The 18496-nt window shown below is 40.2% G+C and overlaps 1 protein-coding gene across 3 annotated transcripts in view; it reads left to right on the plus strand.

Annotated features, from left to right (window-relative positions):
- SPHKAP (SPHK1 interactor, AKAP domain containing) overlaps nt 1-18496 on the plus strand; it is a 282064-nt gene that overhangs the window by 104462 nt on the left and 159106 nt on the right. For all 3 annotated transcript variants that reach the window (XM_089681535.1, XM_089681534.1, XM_089681536.1), the window contains exon 3: nt 2051-2158. In XM_089681535.1, coding sequence (XP_089537661.1) covers nt 2051-2158 — 108 coding nt within the window. The remainder of the gene's footprint in view (nt 1-2050; nt 2159-18496) is intronic.

Here is an 18496-nt window from a genome sequence, read left to right on the forward strand (position 1 = left end):
TTGTTTGAGGTATCTTTTGCCCATTCTTCCTTACAAAAGTCTTCCAGTTCTTTGAGATTTCTGGGCTGTCTGTCACGCACTGCTCTTTAAGGTCTATCCATAGATTTTCAATTATGTTGAGGTCAGGAGATTGTGAAGGCCATGGCAAAACCTTCAGTTTACGCCTCTTGATGTAATCCCCCGTGGATTTCGAGGTGTGTTTAGGATCATTATCCATTTGTAGAAGCCATCCTCTCTTTAACTTCAGCTTTTTCACAGATGGCATCAAGTTACCATCCAAAATTTGCTGAAATTTTATTGAATCCATTTGTCCTTCTACTCGTGAGATGTTCCCTGTGCCACTGGCTGCAACACAACCCCAAAGCATGATTGATCCAACCCCATGCTTAACAGTTGGACAGAGGTTCTTTTCATTAAATTCTGTGCCCTTTCTTCTCCAAACGTACCTTTGCTCATTCCGGCCAAAAAGTTCAATTTTAACCTCATCGGTCCACAGAACCTGTTTCCAAAATGCATCAGGCTTGTCTATATGTTCATTTGCAAAGTTCAAACGATGATTTTTGTGGTGAGGACGTAGAAGAGGTTTTCTTCTGATGACTCTTCCATGAAGACCATATTTGTACAAGTATCTCTTTATAGTGGAATAGTGTACCACAACTCCAGTGTCTGCCAGATCTTTCTGGAGGGATCGTGCAGTCAAACGTGGGTTTTGAATTGCTTTTCTCACAATCCTGCGAGCTGTTCTGTCTGATATTTTTCTTGGTCTTCTAGATCTTGCTTTAACTTCCACTGTTCCTGATGACTGCCATTTCTTAATTACATTCCGAACAGAGGATATTGACATCTGAAAACGCTTTGCTGTCTTCTTATAGCCTTCTCCAGCTTTGTGAGCGTCAACTATTTTCAGTTTCAGATTTCTAGACAACTGCTTAGAAGAACCCATGGTGCTGATTGTTGGGGCAAGGTCAGATGAGTCTGGGCATTTAAAACCTTTGAGATTGACATCACCTGGTCTTCCCAGACGATGATTGAGAACAATCCATGACACTGGCAGGTCTCAGCTTTGCAAAGGGGGCAGTGCATGCTATAAATTCTGCAGGGTGCCCAAACTTTTGCAGACGCCATTTTTTTGTTTTCTGTTATTTTGAAAGTGTAAATGATGGAAATAAAATCTAACTTTTGTTGACATATTATAAGAATGTCTAATCTGCAATTTGATGCCTTTTGGAGATTTTTCCATCTTTCCTTGGCTTCTTTATACACATTAATACAAATTTTTAGCTGGGGTGCCCAAACTTTCGATCCCCACTGTATATATATATATATATATATGTCCTGTGGGCTGCATGTGGCCCCAGGGAGTTTATTATGCAGCCTGAGCCTGTCTGGAGGGATGCTGGGGTAGCCAGGAAAATGTGCAGAGATCCTGTGAAATAAAAGGTGGTGGGAGAAAGGTGTGTACTATTGAGGTCAGTGCAGGATGTGTGTGCTAATGAGGTCAGTTAATATTCTGCTTCCTGGTCATACTGGCTCTTCTGTCCTAAATGTCAGGATGTGAAAAAGCTTTCTAAGAAATTTACCAAGGGATATGGTAAGGCCTTTATCTCAAAATGAAACACTGCAATACTCTAAAAGTGCAAACAAATTAAAAAAAATATCCTCTCACTCATATGTATATTAATACCAATCAGATGAACATAATTCTTAAAGTACAATGTATTAAGAGTCCCTAATGTATGAAATAGAACCCAATACTGGAGTGTCCTTCTTCCTTACCTTAAGTGTCTAAGCTGCATATGTGAAACTTGATCAGGCAACACACGTCTATTCCCCTGAATCGTGAAGGGCATCTGTGACATTCACTTTCCCATAAGAATGCAACTTACCCTTAGCATGATACCTTCACATTATAAAATGTATCCCATCAATATGGAATCCTATATTCCATGTGACACCTGCATTTTTCTGTTTGCTCCAAAATTGTGTGTCCAGTATGTATTAGGGTTAACTTCACACGCTCAGTTTTTGTGTTGTCTGTGTTCATTCACAGGTCATTTGTCCCAGCCGACCTGCAGATTCCTTAGAATACTGGCTCCAAAATTCCAAGAACCTGAGCAGGATTGGCCTTGTAGACAGACTGGACTCTAACTGCACATCTGTAAGTAAGAAATGGTGGAACAGTTATTTGAAGGAAAATATCATGAATGCAGAATGCACTTTAGCACTGATATGTAGATGGTGATATAGGCAGTGATGTTTTGTCAATCTGTCTGTTTACAATGAATGAAGCATTAGTTCATTTCTTGTCCATTTATGTATTGTACAATACAAAAATGGCATTATTCAGGTCATCAATCTCTGCTCCCGGTAAACTCAAGTCAAAGATTAATTTAATCTCATTACTGTTGGAGACTGGCAGAACAACACAAGTAATCAGTTTCTGAAGTATGGAATTTACATTGGCTGTAACTATTATCTGTAACTGAAAAATATGGCTCCATAAATAAGGGAAGATTGTTTTCTAAATGAGAACAAAGACAGAGCTCACCATTATTTAATAACTGGCAGAATATCTATACGTCATAAATTAAACTCTCAGAACACAACAAAGTGCAGAATACAATTTACGATTGCATATAAGTGTGCGCTTCAATTGAAGCCTCAGGAGCAAGGAGATAAATTGTGTCCGCACGCACGTCCGGGGAATGTGTCAATACTGATTATAGCAAAAGTGGAGATTTTATATTCAATGTTCTTAATTAAGTTTTCAACAGGAATAGTTACAGATGGGTTAACAACAAAAGGAAAAGGACAGTCAAGTTCTCATTTTTGCAGGTTTCAATGAAATGCTTGGTAAATAGTCGAGATTTTAATCAGTGGGTTGTCCAGTCTTCCAACCCACCAATTCACTGCAACAGGGAGCTGAATTCTGCACAGAGGTGGTGTCCTTGTTTTGTGTTAATGCTAACTTAAGCAAGAGTGCAGATTCTACCCAATGTGTTTCAAACTTTTCCATCTACCAATTCACAGCAGCAGGGAGCTAAATTCTGCTGTGAGGTGGTGTCCTTGAAATGTGTCAGTACTGACTTCAGCTGAGAAGGAGTTTCTACAGAATAGGTTTCCAAATCTTTCTGCTTCACTTGGCCCAGTAAGATTGTTTCAGCATTGTAACTGCTGCACTCTGGCCTCTGGTTTATAATAAAAGAACAAATTTCAGAGTGGAAACTATATTTATTTTCAACATACTCCCCTACTACATTTGTACGCTTATCCCAGCATTTAACTAATGCCTGGAAAGCTTTGGCATAGAAAGGTTTGTCAGTACACCTGAACCATCCTAGGACAGCCACCTTAACTTCATCATCAGTGCTGAAATTTGTCTCTTGTGCAATTTCACGACAGGTTATGCGTAGATTATCCAGGATCAGGCATTCCACATGCTAAATGTTCACAGGAATGAATGCTGTGGGCTGGGAACCACCATGGCCTGAATCATCACTAATGGATGTACGGCCATCTTTGAAACGTTTACACCATTCAAATGTCTTCTAGTGTATCATCACCACACCATGCTTGAAGTCTTCTGTAGATTTCTGAGGGTTTTACACCTTTGTCAACAAGAAACTTCATCACCACATGCTGTTACAAGCACGCAATAACACTGATGTCTATCATCTTGACTATTGGTCTCTGGACTGGCCCACCACATATGCGGCGCCTATCAGTAATAAGACACACTTGCCACTTGCGTGTAGTACCACCATGTTAGCATCCAGTTTTATACCTGTAAAATTAAAAGTCCCAGTTGGACTTGAATGCCATATATATATATATATATATATATATATATATTCTGCTTTCTAATTGGGGTGGAGTTTACTACTCACTCCCCAAAACTCACTTTGTCTGGCATACTGAGAACCTGGAAAAAGTCATCCACTGGACTGCTTACCAGTTTGTTACTGCCAGAATGCAACTTTCCTCATAAAGAGAGCCCCCGAATGAAGAAAATATGCCCTGCTGAACAGGGAGAGGTTTTCCAAGAAAGCTTTTTAATAACTATTTAACAAGGAGTTAATACAGTTTGAAGACTGGTGTCTTTTTTTAATCATCATTCAGAGTGCCACAAGAGCCCTGAAACCTTGGGTCACTTTAACATGCCAATTCCTGCTTCAGTATTTGAATTTGACATTGTGGCGCCAATCAGCTCTTCCCTTGGCACTGCTGTTGGCTGTTGGTGGGCACTTTACTATTTATCTGCATGGAGAATAAGACAAATACATGTTAGACATACATTAGATACATAATGTGATTTTGGCAGTGCATTGTTAAAGGAAGGCAGTCAACAGAAAGATAAAGATGCTTCCACTGCTGACTTGCATTGGTGGTATAAAATACCTTCCTCCACGAAGCTAAAAAGATCATTGGTGTCAGTGGTAACTTGCCTAAAAGATAACAGGAGAGGCTCCTCTGGCCTCTTATTACTGGTTCGGCCAAACCACTTGTGTGTACTCTTAAGGCATCCAGTGCTGAGACAAGGTCATCCAGTCCCCAGGGCAAAGATGACAAATTGTACCCCCACTTAGAAGAGTCTCACAGACACGAATAAACCTCGGCCCAATAATTAAGAAAAATGCATATGCTTTTGTGAACACTGGAACAGACAGAGAGCTAACATTTTCAGCCTACCGTAAAGAAGAATTTCACTAAAAAAGTCAGCAACTGCTTGGCAAGTAGCAACTGCTCAAACAATGAACACTTTGGTGAGAAGTACGTAATGTCCAATATGGTATATGTAGTGCAGAATGTAATGTACAGAGTTCTGCAGTCAGTGTCATTTTAGGAATACATAGCACAGATTGCGGGAGTTTGAGGTGTATAATGGAAAGAGTCAGCAGTATGTTACACAGAGTGCTGTAGTCAGTGCACAAATCCTCTCCCCCCCACCCCACCACCAATCCCTCCTTCCAGCACAAATCCTCTCGTACCCCCAAATACCCTTTCTAATACAAATCCTCCTCTCCCCCAACCCTCCCATCAGAAATCCTCTTATCTTCCCCGACCCCCCTCCCAGCATAAATCATTCCCAGTCCTAACCCCTCCTTCTTGCACACATCTCCCCCCAAATTTCCACTCCAAGCACAAATCCTATCTACACCCTCCAAAATCCCCGCTCCCCCTTCTAGTATAAAAACCACCAAAAATCCTCTTACTCCCGTCTCCGCAAATTTCCTCTCCCAAAATAATTCCTTTTACCCCCAACCCCTCCTAGCACAAATCCACTTCCACACTCTACCACCCCCCTCCAAGCGCAGATCCTATCTACCCCCTCCCAAATTTCCTCCCTTCCTTAGGGTACAAATGCCACCATAAATCTTCTCATTCCCCCTCATCCTCCTCCCAGCAAAAATCTCCCCGTCCCCTTCCCAACTCCTCCTTCTGGCACAAATCCTCTTACATCCTCTCATTAACCCCCTCCAATCACAAATTCTATCCATCCCCACCCCAGTCTCTGCCTGTACAAATGCCATCATAAATATTACCTCCACCCATTCCGAAATCTCACCTTCTGACACACACCTCAGATACAGTGTGATGCAGTGCAGGAGATGTTTTTCCTACTAGGCTAGTACTCATGTTCCCTCATAGGAAATGTCAGAGCCTAGGCGAAGCTTCCCCAGCTCTGTATGATTATCATGACAGGCGGCAGCCAGGGCAATATCTGGATGTCTGGAGCTAGCGCTGCTGTTGGCGCCTCCCATACCTTACAGCGGCTGTGCTCAGAACACATGCCTTCTCTGCCCCTCATTGACCTTGCCCTGTAGATGAGATATCACTCTGCCACTGTTCACTACTCATTGTACCTTTAGTGTTCCACAGTATCCTGATTAAGAAAGGATTATTCAAACTAAAATTGCACAACGTGCTTTTGTGTTACGTTTGTAGAGATGTTGAATATTTTTCCAACCATTGTGATGTATTATTGAAATGCATTCCTCTGAATTCTGTAATTACCTTCTCAGCATTACTAAGTAACTGTGTATGTCACATGTCATCTTACTTTGTCAATGGAATAATAGTTCTATAAGAAATTACTGATAAGTAGAAAATTCTGTGGGCTCAGATCACTATGAAGCAAATTGTACCAAAATCCACCATTCAATCAAAAAGACCACCATGCTTTAACAAGCAGCTTGCAGACATGCAGCGCTAATAATTACCTGGACATACAACTGGCTATACCCAGCAACTGATTAGCAGCCCTGTCGTACTTTAAAGAGCAGCTAATATTATTTTTACATAACTGACATTTGGCAAGCTTTGGGGAGGTAATATTTAAGCACGAAGTAACTACTTTGCATTTCATGTCTATTATTTATAAATTTAGTTATTTTTATTTAAAAAAGCGATGTTTAAAGCAGATCTTGCGCTAAAGCACAAGGTCTGCTTATTTGGCAACCTACCCTACCCCCGATTACAAAGCGCTGGAGGAAAGCAGTAAAAAAAAAAAGAAAGTATACTTAATAAATATAAAAACAGTGCTACAAATTAAATAAAATGTATTAAGATTGTAAGCTCTAACGAGCAGGGCCCTCTGTTTCCTCTTGTACCAAATTGTATCGTAACTGTAATGTCTACCTTCATTTTGTAAAGCGCTGCGCAAATTGTTGGCGCTATATAAATCCTGTATAATAATAAGTGTTATCCACATGCAATTTATACAAAAACAAAGTGTGTTATATAAAATGCAAAATGTGCATTCAATACAGTCCACTGCAATCAATATATATTTCATTTATTAAAAACAACTCCAACACTGCCAGTTCAACAAAATTCACTCGATGCTTGAGAAAGATCACTGGGGGTTATTTACTAAAGCTGGAAAGTGCAAAATCTGGTGGAGCCACATAGAAACCAATCAGCTTCCAGGTTTTATTGCCAAAGTTTAAATAAACAAACTGAAGTTAGAAGCTGAATGGCTACCATGCACAGTGCACCCGTTTTAGTAAATCTACCCCAGTGTATTATCTGTTTCACCACCTAAAAGATGGCATTCCCCCTATATAACCAAACTCACCAAACAGATGTGTGATTAGTTTAGTAATATGATCAATATAGCCATTATTATTAGCTACAGGTAGTACAATAAGGCTCCATTCACATTAGTGTGTCTCCAGAGTTGCGTGATTTCCAGTGGGACTTTGGAGCGTGACTTGGATGAAAATTGTGGTGCGACTTTGATCCACCTTTACATTCACTGGACTAAAGCTGCATCAAAAGTCGTACCAAGGTAGTGCATGAACTACTTTCACGTCGCTGCAACTTGAAGGCGCACAGATTTGAATGGCACTCATTAGGAAACATAGGGTGCGACTTGTCGTGCGACTTTGAACCGCAAAGTTCCATGGCAAGTCACATATGTTTTAATGGAGTCTTTAAGGTTGGTTGGACACTCCCAACACTCTGTATAGTGCAAGCAACATCAAATGAAGGACAGTAGAAAGGACCTGCCCCTTTCTCCCCTGTCATCCATTGAGAAAAAATCCTGCATGGTTTATACGTAACCAACTCTAGATTATTGAGCAGTGTTATCAGGGCAGGAGTTGGTCTTTTACTATATCACCCAAAAAATGCAGATATCTGACAGTCACACCGATGAGTTTTCTGACATTCCTTTGCAAAAACATGCACCCCCCACTTTCCCTTAGCACAGTATGTCTGAAAATGTGTGCCCATGCAGCCAAAAGAACATTAGTGAGGTCAGGTTCTGATGTTGGCCAAGAAAACGTGGCTTGCAGTTGACACTCCAGTTAAAACCAATTGATGCCAAAGGTGTTCAGTAAGGTTGAGGTCAGGCTTTGTGCACAGGGGTATAGCATCCTCTGTATTTGGAAATCCAGAATGTATACATACTGCAGCCCCATTGTAGAAAAGTAGGACGTTGCTGTATTGGTGTAGGACAGCATGTCATCAATGTCCATCACAATTTCTACAACACTGGGGATGTATTCATTTAAAAAAAACAAACATTTGTTTCTCCATCAAAACTGCAAAATGTGTTCTTGGCAACTAAATGGTGCAGAGAAGTAAATTTCTTTTCTATGATAGTTAGTGCCATCTAGTGGGCATACTGTATTTGGCCACTAGATGGCACTGAATATCATAGGAAGTAAGTATGCTCCTCAGCTCCTTCTAGATACCATAAAGCAGTGTTTTCTGCATTCACACATTCAAACTTCAGAGAATATAGCCTGATAACATAACATTTTGCCCCATTTGCACAGAATGCATTTACGTGCCTGTATACAAACTTTTTGTGTGTTATAGAATTACAGATAATATGGTGACAGTAATATGGCACCATCAGAGCCAGATTTATACTTGTTTTTTGACATGTGTTGCCTTTCCATGTGCTCCTCGCTGCAAAGGACAGTTATAGGTTGGGGTGATTGCCATTTGTTTATACTCCAGATTTATACTTCATACCTATTGTCTTGTGCTGCCCTTCTACTACCCCAGTGGACAGGTTTGCTGTAGTAACTTAGTAGCAATATTTTTTATGTTGTAGCTGCACTGGGGACACCAAGGATGTGGGATAATTAAGGAGACAGTAATGAGGTGATTTATTTTACCCTTGGGGCCCATTCACGCTAGAAACTGCACATCTACTGCACATTTTTTCTTTGCATATTTGTGTGTATTTGATGTGCATTTCTATGCGCATTTACACTCAGTTGGTGTGTGTTTGCATGTAGTTGACGTACGTTTTTCTATTTGCATTTGTCCTGTGAGGTCGCTTCCTTCTTTTTCTTTCCTTGGACTTCTGTGTGCACTACAATGCGTTGCAGTGTGTTTGCGTGTGTGGAAAAATGCAGTATACTCTACTTTTTGACTGCACTGCTGTGAACTATGCCTATAGGATAGCCTGGATTTTGGACTATGCAGTTGGAGTGCAGTCAAAAATTCATCCAACTGCACCTGGTGTGAAAGGGCCCTAAAGGTGTTTCCAATTTTGCAGTCAAATTTGAGAAAACCCCACTATGTTTATTCGGGGGTTCCCATTCACACAGCATATCTAAAAAAAAAAAAAAAAAAATTCTTACCTTTTTAGATGTTTCTAAGGAGAAGGTGTCCTGGCTGATTCTAAGAATTTCTGGACAGGCTTACAGTGTTTTTGTCCCAACACAGTGTGAGCTATACCTCAATAACATACAATGTAGGTGAGCGGTTTCTACATTTTTAACACTTTGTTAGAACAGACAGTATTCAAATCTAGTTTCGAGCTGATAATGAAGAACTGTGAACATAGTACAGACAGGGTTAATTATTTTAAACATTACTCCACAGCCCCCTTCTAAACATTACAAAGCACGGAGAGCATGTAAGGTGTTTTAAGCAAGTAAAAAGCATTTTAAAAAATTAATCAGCAAATTAAAAATTTTTTTAGCTATGCAATGTTTATGGGAACATGTAACACATAAAATGTAGGTGTTCTCCAAATTTGGCTGCAAAAGTAGAAATACGCTTTAAGACTCCACTGCCTGGTCCAAATGAATGGAGAACTATTATTGCAGACAGACTTGTCTAGTAGCTAAACCCCATAGAGAAGTGATGGAGAACCTTTTAGAGACCGAGTGCCCAAACTGCAACCCAAAACTCACCTATTTTTGCAAAGTGCCACTTACCACCAGCACAGAGGGGGCAAAGTGCCACTGACCACCAGCACAGAGGGGGCAAAACGCCACTGACCACCAGCACAGAGGGGACAAAGTGCCACTGACCACCAGCACAGAGGGGGCAAAGTGCCACTGACCACCAGCACAGAGGGGGCAAAGTGCCACTGACCACCGGCACAGAGGGGGGCAAAGTGCCACTGACCACCAGCACAAGAGGGCAAAGTGCCACTGACCACCAGCACAGAGGGGACAAAGTGCCACTGACCACCAGCTTTTGGCCTGCTCTGAAAAAGGCATCTGAGTGCATTTACTACCTTGTGAGGGGCATCTGCTAAAATCACAGCCAGTCCAAGCAAATATACAGTTGCAAGAAAAAGTATGTGAACCCCTTGGAATTACGTGGAGTTTTGCATGAATTGGGCATAAAATGTGCTCTGAACGTCATCTAAGTCACAACAATAGAAGAACACAGTCTGCTGAACATAATACTACACAAACATTAGATGTTGCCATGGTTTAATTGCACATAACATGTAAACATTCACAGTGCTGGGAGGAAAAAGTATGTGAGACCCTAGCTTAATGACTTTTCCCAGAGCTAATTGGAGCCAGGAGTGAGCCAACCTTGACTCCAATCAGTGTGATGATATTGGATGTGTTGCTGACAGCTGTCCTGCTCTTAAAAAACACACACCTGGTTTGGGTTTACTGGTTTCAAGAAGCACTGTCTGATGTGAACCATGCCTCGCAGAAAAGAGCTCTCAGAAGACCTACGATCAAGAATTGTTGACTTGCATGAAGCTGGAAAGGGTTACAAAAGTATCTCCAAAAGCCTTGATATTCATGTGTCCACGGTAAGACAGACTGCCTACAAATGGAGAAAGTTTAGCACTGTTGCTACTCTCCCTAGGTGGGGTCGTCCTGTAAAAATGACTGCAAGAGCACAGCGCAGAATGCTGCATGAGGTAAAGAAGAATCCCAGAGTGTCAGCTAAAGACCTACAGAAATCTCTGGCACATGCTAACATTTTTGTTGACACATCTACAATAAGGAAAACATTAACCAAGAATGGAGTACATGGGAGGACACCACGGAGGAATCCATTGCTGTCTAAAAAGAATATTGCAGCACATTTGAAGTTTGCAAAAGAGCACCTGGATGTTCCACAGCACTACTGACAAAATATACTGTGGACAGATGAAACCAAGATTGAGTTGTTTGGGAAGAACACACAACACTATGTGTGGAGAAAAAAAGGCACAGCACACCAACATCAAAACCTCATCCCCACTGTAAAACATGGCGGAGGGAGCATCATGGTTTGGGGCTGCTTTGCTGCCTCAGGGCCTGGACGGATTGTTGTCATTGATGGGAAAAGGAATTCCAGAGTTTATTAAGACATTTTGCAGGAAAACGTACGACCATCTGTCCGCCAACTGAAGCTCCGCAGAGGATGGGTGATGAAACAGGACAATGACCCTAAGCATACAAGTAATTCAACAAAACAATGGCTGCAACAGCACAGAATACGCCTTCTGGAGTGGCCCAGTCAGAGTCCTGACTTCAACCTAATTGAAATGCTGTGGCATGACCTTAAGAGAGCGATTCACACCAGACATCCCAAGAATATTGCTACACTGAAACAGTTTTGTGAAGAGGAGTGGTCCAAAATTACTCCAGATCGTTGTGCAGGTCTGATCTGCAACTACAGGAAAAGTTTGGTTGAGGTTATTGCTGCCAAAGGAGGGTCAACCAGTTATTAAGTCCAAAGGTTCACATACTTTTTCCTTCCTGCACTGTGAATGTTTACATGTTATATGCAATTAAACCATGGTAACATCTAATGTTTGTGTAGTATTATGTTCAGCAGACTGTGTTCTTCTATTGTTGTGACTTAGATGACGTTCAGAGCACATTTTATGCCCAATTCATGCAAAACTCCACGTAATACCAAGGGGTTCACATACTTTTTCTTGCAACTGTACATGTATATATATAATTTCCTTGGTAGCGCAAGCTCAGACAAGTCGCGGCTAATGACGTCGTTGCCTGGCGCCGCTACTCCATTCCAAGCATGCGTATTGGCCCCTGTGTGCACCGTTATCCAATCCTCGGCTTCTGGGGCAACTTGGCTAGCATGCCAACAGAGAGGGCTCTGCGTGCCCTAGGTTCATCACCACCACTGCCCTAGAATAATGGCACCCATGAATATCGTTTATTGCATGGATAGATATCAGCACATTTAACCACTTACAATATGATGTGGAAAACAATGTCTTTGGAGACTAGAAGGAGTATTTCTCCCCTTACCTCAGCATGTGTCCTGAAGGAAACATGGCAGGCAACCACAGTGAGGAAGGAGGTCATTACATCACACAAAGGTAAGATACACAGGCCAGAAATTTAGTGCAGTAAACAGTAACCACAGCATGGCAGCACAACAATAAATCTAATGAAAATGCATAGGAAGCATACACAAATGCAGTTAAATTGCCCATGTATCTGCTGGAGGCAGTACAATGCGCCACCTAGAAACGATGACTAGAAAACATTGAGTTCTTGGTGTACAGACCCAGAGTGGGTAACAATTATCAAATCCAACAATAAACATGTACAAACTGTTCAGATTTTCAACTAGGAGGACACAGCTGGATTGCATTGGCAGGCAGAGCAGGAGTCTCTGGAATCTTATTTACCAATGCATCATCACTTGTCAACAGGCAGCAGAATACATTGATGTCTGTGTGCCCCCCCTGGCAGATATACCACCCTAGGCCACAACCTATATTGGCTATAACATATTGAGCATAACACAGACTGAAATTTTTTGAAAGAACTTCTCAGTATCAGTAAAGGCAAAGCATCTCTTGCAACAATCTGCTGTGTCTTTTTTTTTTCTTTTTTTTTTAATTCTTCACAAGCTGTTCTAAAATTGGTCAGAGAAAGCTCAATATGAGTTGCCTGCGGATGAAATGACAGCCAAGATTGCTGAGCACCTGACAAGCACTTTCTGCTATCAGTACTTTAAAGCTTCATTGTGCATTGGATAGGACACAGTGCATTACTGGAGGGACAGTAACAGATTGATGAGGAAGTGGGCACACTGGCAGCTCGCCGTTAGCCCCATGGGCGCTTAAGCAGACTCTGCCGCAAACAGATAATGAAAGATATTCATGGGGCTTGGGATTTATTTCTTCCAGCTCACTTTCAGTGATAATCCTTCTCCTGTAACACCAGGGGATTGTGTAGGGAAGGAGAATTATCAAATATATTTTTGCACTCTGTGTATTATTGAGTAGTCTAGAGAATATGCAGTCAAGTATGCCATCAAGCTTGTTCAGAAAAAAGAAATTAAAATCACGTGTAAATATACAAAAATTATACATTGATTTATTCTATGGGTCAAGGGGAATTTTAATGTATTGTATATACAAATTTGTTTCGATCAATGTATAACTGACAAGGCTATTGTACTGTAATATAAAGTTCTGTATACATTGTAACCAATTGATATGGAATAAAATGAATAATCCACCAGGGATATTTTTACATGGATATCTGCAACCTTGGCTCCATCCCTGGCTGCCTCACATTACCTCCTCTCTCCGACGGCATTAGAAGTGAGTGAATAAGGCTTAATATATGTAGAAGTATAATAAAAATTCCCTTTAATATAGGTAGTGCTTCCAGAATTTGAACACTGTACTCCTGTAAACAGTCTTGTAGGTATAATAGTCAGTACACTGACGTTATATCTTTTGGCTACAGAGACTCCACCTATTGATGTCTACAATTTAGACTCGACGATATCAGCGGTGGGGTCTTAAATGGTCAGTAGGAGCACTCTTACGGAAAGGAAATATTTGTATTGCAAGGTGGCCAATAAGTACACAATGGTGGTAAACAGGCCTCCCAGCACTCTGGTGCCTTGATGAATAACTAACTTCCTGCGGGCTCTGAACACAGTTTCCATCCACAGCCATCCCACATGGAAGAAAAATATATTGGAAATATATTTTAAAAATATTCTTCCCAAATATATTGACATATATTTGAAATACTACACTTTTGGCCGTATTCAATATATTTCAAAATATATTTCAATACATATATATATATATATATATATATATATATTTATACTGCATGTTGAAATTCATTTTTTAGATATTACAAAATATATGAAAAATATTTTTAAAAATATTTTTTCTAAATATATTCTTCAGATTTTTTTTAACATATAAAAAAATTATTTTAACATATATTTTTACATATATTTGTAAATGCATTCCAAAAATGTAGATTAAATGTCAATATATTTGAAGAATAATATTTTTAAAATACATTTTTCTTCCATGTGGGTATATTCCTGTTGTAGTCCCACACACACAGCAAGAGGACTCCTTTAGAATCATATACAGTATTTATAAAGCTATTTTTTATTTAAATATATTTTTAAATATATTGAATACGGCCAAAATTGTAGTATTTCAAATATATGTCAAAATTTTTGGGAAGAATATTTTAAAAATATATTTAAAATATATTTTTCTTTCATGTGGGATGGCTCTGGCAGTAGCTGCAGCCAATACAAATCCTGTCCTTCTTGTTATGGGCAGGATCACAGTCCAACTGCTGATGCAGCCAATTGCAGTCCTCCTTCATCCTAGGTCTGTCTTCCTCCAGCATCGGCCACCAACCACAGATAGGAAGTAACAAGACACAACAGGTGAGAATGTTCTACAGGACAGCTTAACCACCTTTAGCTTGTAATACATTACAGCACCAGGCCATTGTTCCGTTTTCAGTGCTGTGAGTGTTTGCCTCATAATCATGCAACAATGTACCCAAATAAGTTTGATATCCTTTTTATAGATAGAGTTTTCTTGGGTGGGATATATTAACCATTGGATTTTTTATTATATTATTATATGAAGTTAAAAAGACCAAAATATTTGAAAACAAACAGCTTCCCTTTCTTTCTGTCACAAAAAATATCAAATAAAATCACCAAGATAGTTTAAAACCCACCAAAATTACCACTTTTATGAAAAGCAGAAAGTAAATGAGTAAACTTGTTTTTTGCCACAATTCTTTTGAATATCGATTCTGGTATTGAGGGGGTAAAAAAAGGAGCTTGGTAATGACACATTAGATACATAAGGGAGGAAGAGGTGGAAGGGATTAATATACAAGTCATATACTGTGGTAGGATGGAGAAAATTGGGTTATATTTAAAGATGTGCAGGATAAGGGAAATGAAGGTTCTGCAGCTGCTGATCTAGAACTCCATGTAATAATTCCCCCTTCCTCCATTTCCTCCATTGTAAGAAGAAGGGGCAAGCTCACCAATGTAAAGACTCCACTGTTTACATTTTTGATCACTGCAATTGGTTAGAAGAGAAGAGACTAGAGATGGGAATGCCTGGAAAAAAACTGGAAACATTGGGAAAAAAACTGTTTAATTCCAATGTTTATACAAAACTTTTATTTCCTTTAAAATTGAAAAAAAAAGAAAAGAGCATGTAATATGTTCTAAATAATAATAAATAATATATTTATAATTATAATAATAAATAATATATCTATGACATGTTATTCAAACTATATAATATGAAGACCTTAATGAAAGATTTCTGTGACTTTACATGAAGTCTTAAATTATTACAATTTATCTTGGCTGAAGATAAGCAAATCTTGGAATACAATTCAAGTAACACTGTACTTCTCAATGCATTTCTCAAACAAGAGAAATACGCATTTCTGCCACTGCAGGGAAAAGGCTCGAGTTTAGTTTGCTTGTGGGCTCCATCTTGTACTTCCTACAGTGGGTGATTGTTGGGATGCAGTAGATGATAGTTTCTGTCCTCTCAGGCCTTAATTGACAGGTAAGAGGGTACATTTGTCTGACAAATTAGTTTAGATTTATAACCTTTAAATGAATTCTATCAATGTTCCCCACCATCACAGCATAATGTTTAACCATTAGTCTGGTCAATATTTTTTTTTCTTTTCCTTCCTTCAGACCTTCCTTGTGAGACCAACATCTAGAGTTTGGACTGTGCAATTTCTGCTGAGAGCAATTTGCAAATATTGTGAGAAGGAATATTATTTTCTAAATGCTAACAGGATGACAAAACACATCCTGGCATGCCAGAGGTGCCCTAAAGATAAGAACATATTCTTTATGGAATAAAATGATGAAGACCATAATCAGGCCTGGACTGGGATAAAAATAGGCTTGGGCATTTTGGACTGAGCATCCCCAAGCCCGGGGACTCTTTCCTCGGAGCGACCTTTGCGACCCTGGTAGTTCCGCCACTAGTGTCAGTAGGTTTTTATTATTTACAATGTTATTATTTTTTTAACAAGAAAGAAAGAAGGAGATGAAGAGAGAAAGAAAGATACGATAGAGAAAGAGAGAGAAATATAGAAAGAAGGAGATAAAGAGAAAGAAAGAAAGAAAGATAGAAAGAAAGAAGGAAGAGTGTGGGCATGGCAGACACAGGAGGAGAGGGCGGGAGGGGTAGAGAGAATGAGCTTTCTCTCTCCTCTCCAGATCATCAGAAGTTGGATAGGAGGGGCAGCCGGGTGGCACATAGAGAAATTTCTCACCTGCCGCCACTGAATGCCTGCAGGAGGGAGAGGAGGAGAAGCAGGCATTCATTGGCGGCAGGTGAGAAATACACAGTCCGGTTCCTCTATGTGCTGCCTGGCCGCCCCTGCTATCCAGGCGGCCCTGGCCCACCTCCAAATGCCCGGTGTGCCCTATGGCCAGTCTTCAAGTAAGGAAGTGTTGCAACCTTGGCCTCCCAAAAATACAGAATCCCTTCATTTAGATAATATGACACCTGAAAATCAGGAGAACATTGGCCAAGCTCTTCATAGAGCAATATATGCTTCTGGATCACCATTGTCAATAACTGAAAATGCATATTGACAGAAAGATTTTTAATGATTATGAGGGAAAGGAAGGTGGTTACCAGTTCTAATATATATTTGAAATGTTCTTAAAGCATACAGTCCTTGCTATTTCTTTTGCAATAACAAAATAAAATTTTATAAAGCAATTTTAGGCTGCAGACTCTGGGGTGGATCCAGACTTTAAAGTCGGGATCTTTCCCCAGCCTGGACCGGCTGAGTAATGCCAGCCGACAGCAAGCTTCAGCCCACTGTCAGCTGAAAATGGGTCACAGGAGTGCAGAATGAACTGCACTCCTGTAATCCACAAGAGAACTACAGCAGAGAGCTTTGGCTCTACTTCTGCTTTAATATCACTTTAAGTCTGTTTCCACTTATTTGCAAAGCACAGAAATCATATAATGCCAGCTAACTGCAAGCAAAGTCATTATCAATTCAATATTGTCATTACGCAGGAAAACTGTCACGCACAATTGGAATGGTATTTTAACATGCCTTTCTAGTTAGCCTGTGTGAGAATATCCTGGCCTCATTAGGACTGCTCATTAAGGAAGCGGGATAAAGCACTTTGCTCATTCTGTATAACAGTAAATGCGTATATACTGCATGTTACTATTAATCAGAGTTCTGGATTCATGTTTTGTGCTTTGACTTTGTCTTTGAGGTAATTATAGAATTTTCCTTAGAGTGGTTTGGGGGATATCTTTAAAGAGAACAAGAGTTAGGAGAATGTTGCTAATAAGTATATGACATTTGCAAAGTAGCTCAAATCCATGTGGATTGCAAGATTCCTTCTGGAATACACAAGAGTCCAATTTGATTCAACAGCAGAATTCCCATACAGACACAGTGGTTATCCATTTTTATAGTTTTGCAGAGATTTACTTATACCACAAAAGTGCAGTATCATTAAAATTGTACTTAGTTTGGTTTTTAAACACTTAACCTGAGCACCTCCCTATGGATAAATAATTGCCAGTATAGGTCAAGCAAGGCTGCTGTTAGAAACCACTGAGCTCCATACAACCAATCTGACAGGGCCCCCCTCCCCTAAAAACCGCCCACAGTTTACTATGCTTCAGTTTTGAATGAACACATTGAGTGATCTGTACTGATCATTCATTGTGTTTATTCAGGAAAGAAAGGGCTGGTAAATGGGACACATTTACCGGGCCCTTCCTACAATCTCTGTCCTGAAGGATCCTATTGTGTGCTTGCAACTGCCAGTGGAAAGGAATGGAGGGAAGCCAGCAGTACTGTGGGGTTGGGGGCACAGGGGGGCCTGGGCAGCAGGGGGAAACAAATGTTGCACAGGGAGGGTTATCGGCGCTGTGGAGGGGGAGGGGACAATTACTGGAACTGATCCCCTGTATGACTCTGTCTATGCATCATCGCATATTGTTAGACAGTCTAATTCGGTTTGTTTGCAAGCAAGTTGGTAAGTTGAGCTAGGAAATTTTCTCTTTTATTGTTTGACATGTGTCACCCTTCCATGTGTTCCTTGCTGTGAAGGCCAGTTATAGACTGGGGCAGTGGCCATTTTTTGTACTGAAGACTAATATCCCTATAAGATTTTTTTGGACCATATACTGTATATATCCCATTAAAGAGGGTTCCTTTTACTTCCAGTTCTGTAGACACAACAGAAAGTGAGGACATTTCTTCATATTGCTTGAAATATTCTCTTAGGTTTCACGAGGGCAAGCCCATTAGATTTCCCTTCTACTCCTGTTTTGGTGGCAACTCAAAATTGTACGTTTCCTTATTTTCAGTCCTGGTGACAGTTCTCACCAGGAAAAATAGCATAATTCCTACTAGCGAGGATGCAAACAGCAATAAAATCTTCGCGGGGGTTTAATGCCAAAACTGTAGCAAATTTTTGACGGAGATGGACACTG

This window comes from Staurois parvus, unplaced genomic scaffold (assembly GCF_062004578.1).
Source record: "Staurois parvus isolate SC_StPar_1 unplaced genomic scaffold, SC_StPar_1.0 ptg000270l, whole genome shotgun sequence".
Taxonomy (NCBI): domain Eukaryota; kingdom Metazoa; phylum Chordata; class Amphibia; order Anura; family Ranidae; genus Staurois; species Staurois parvus.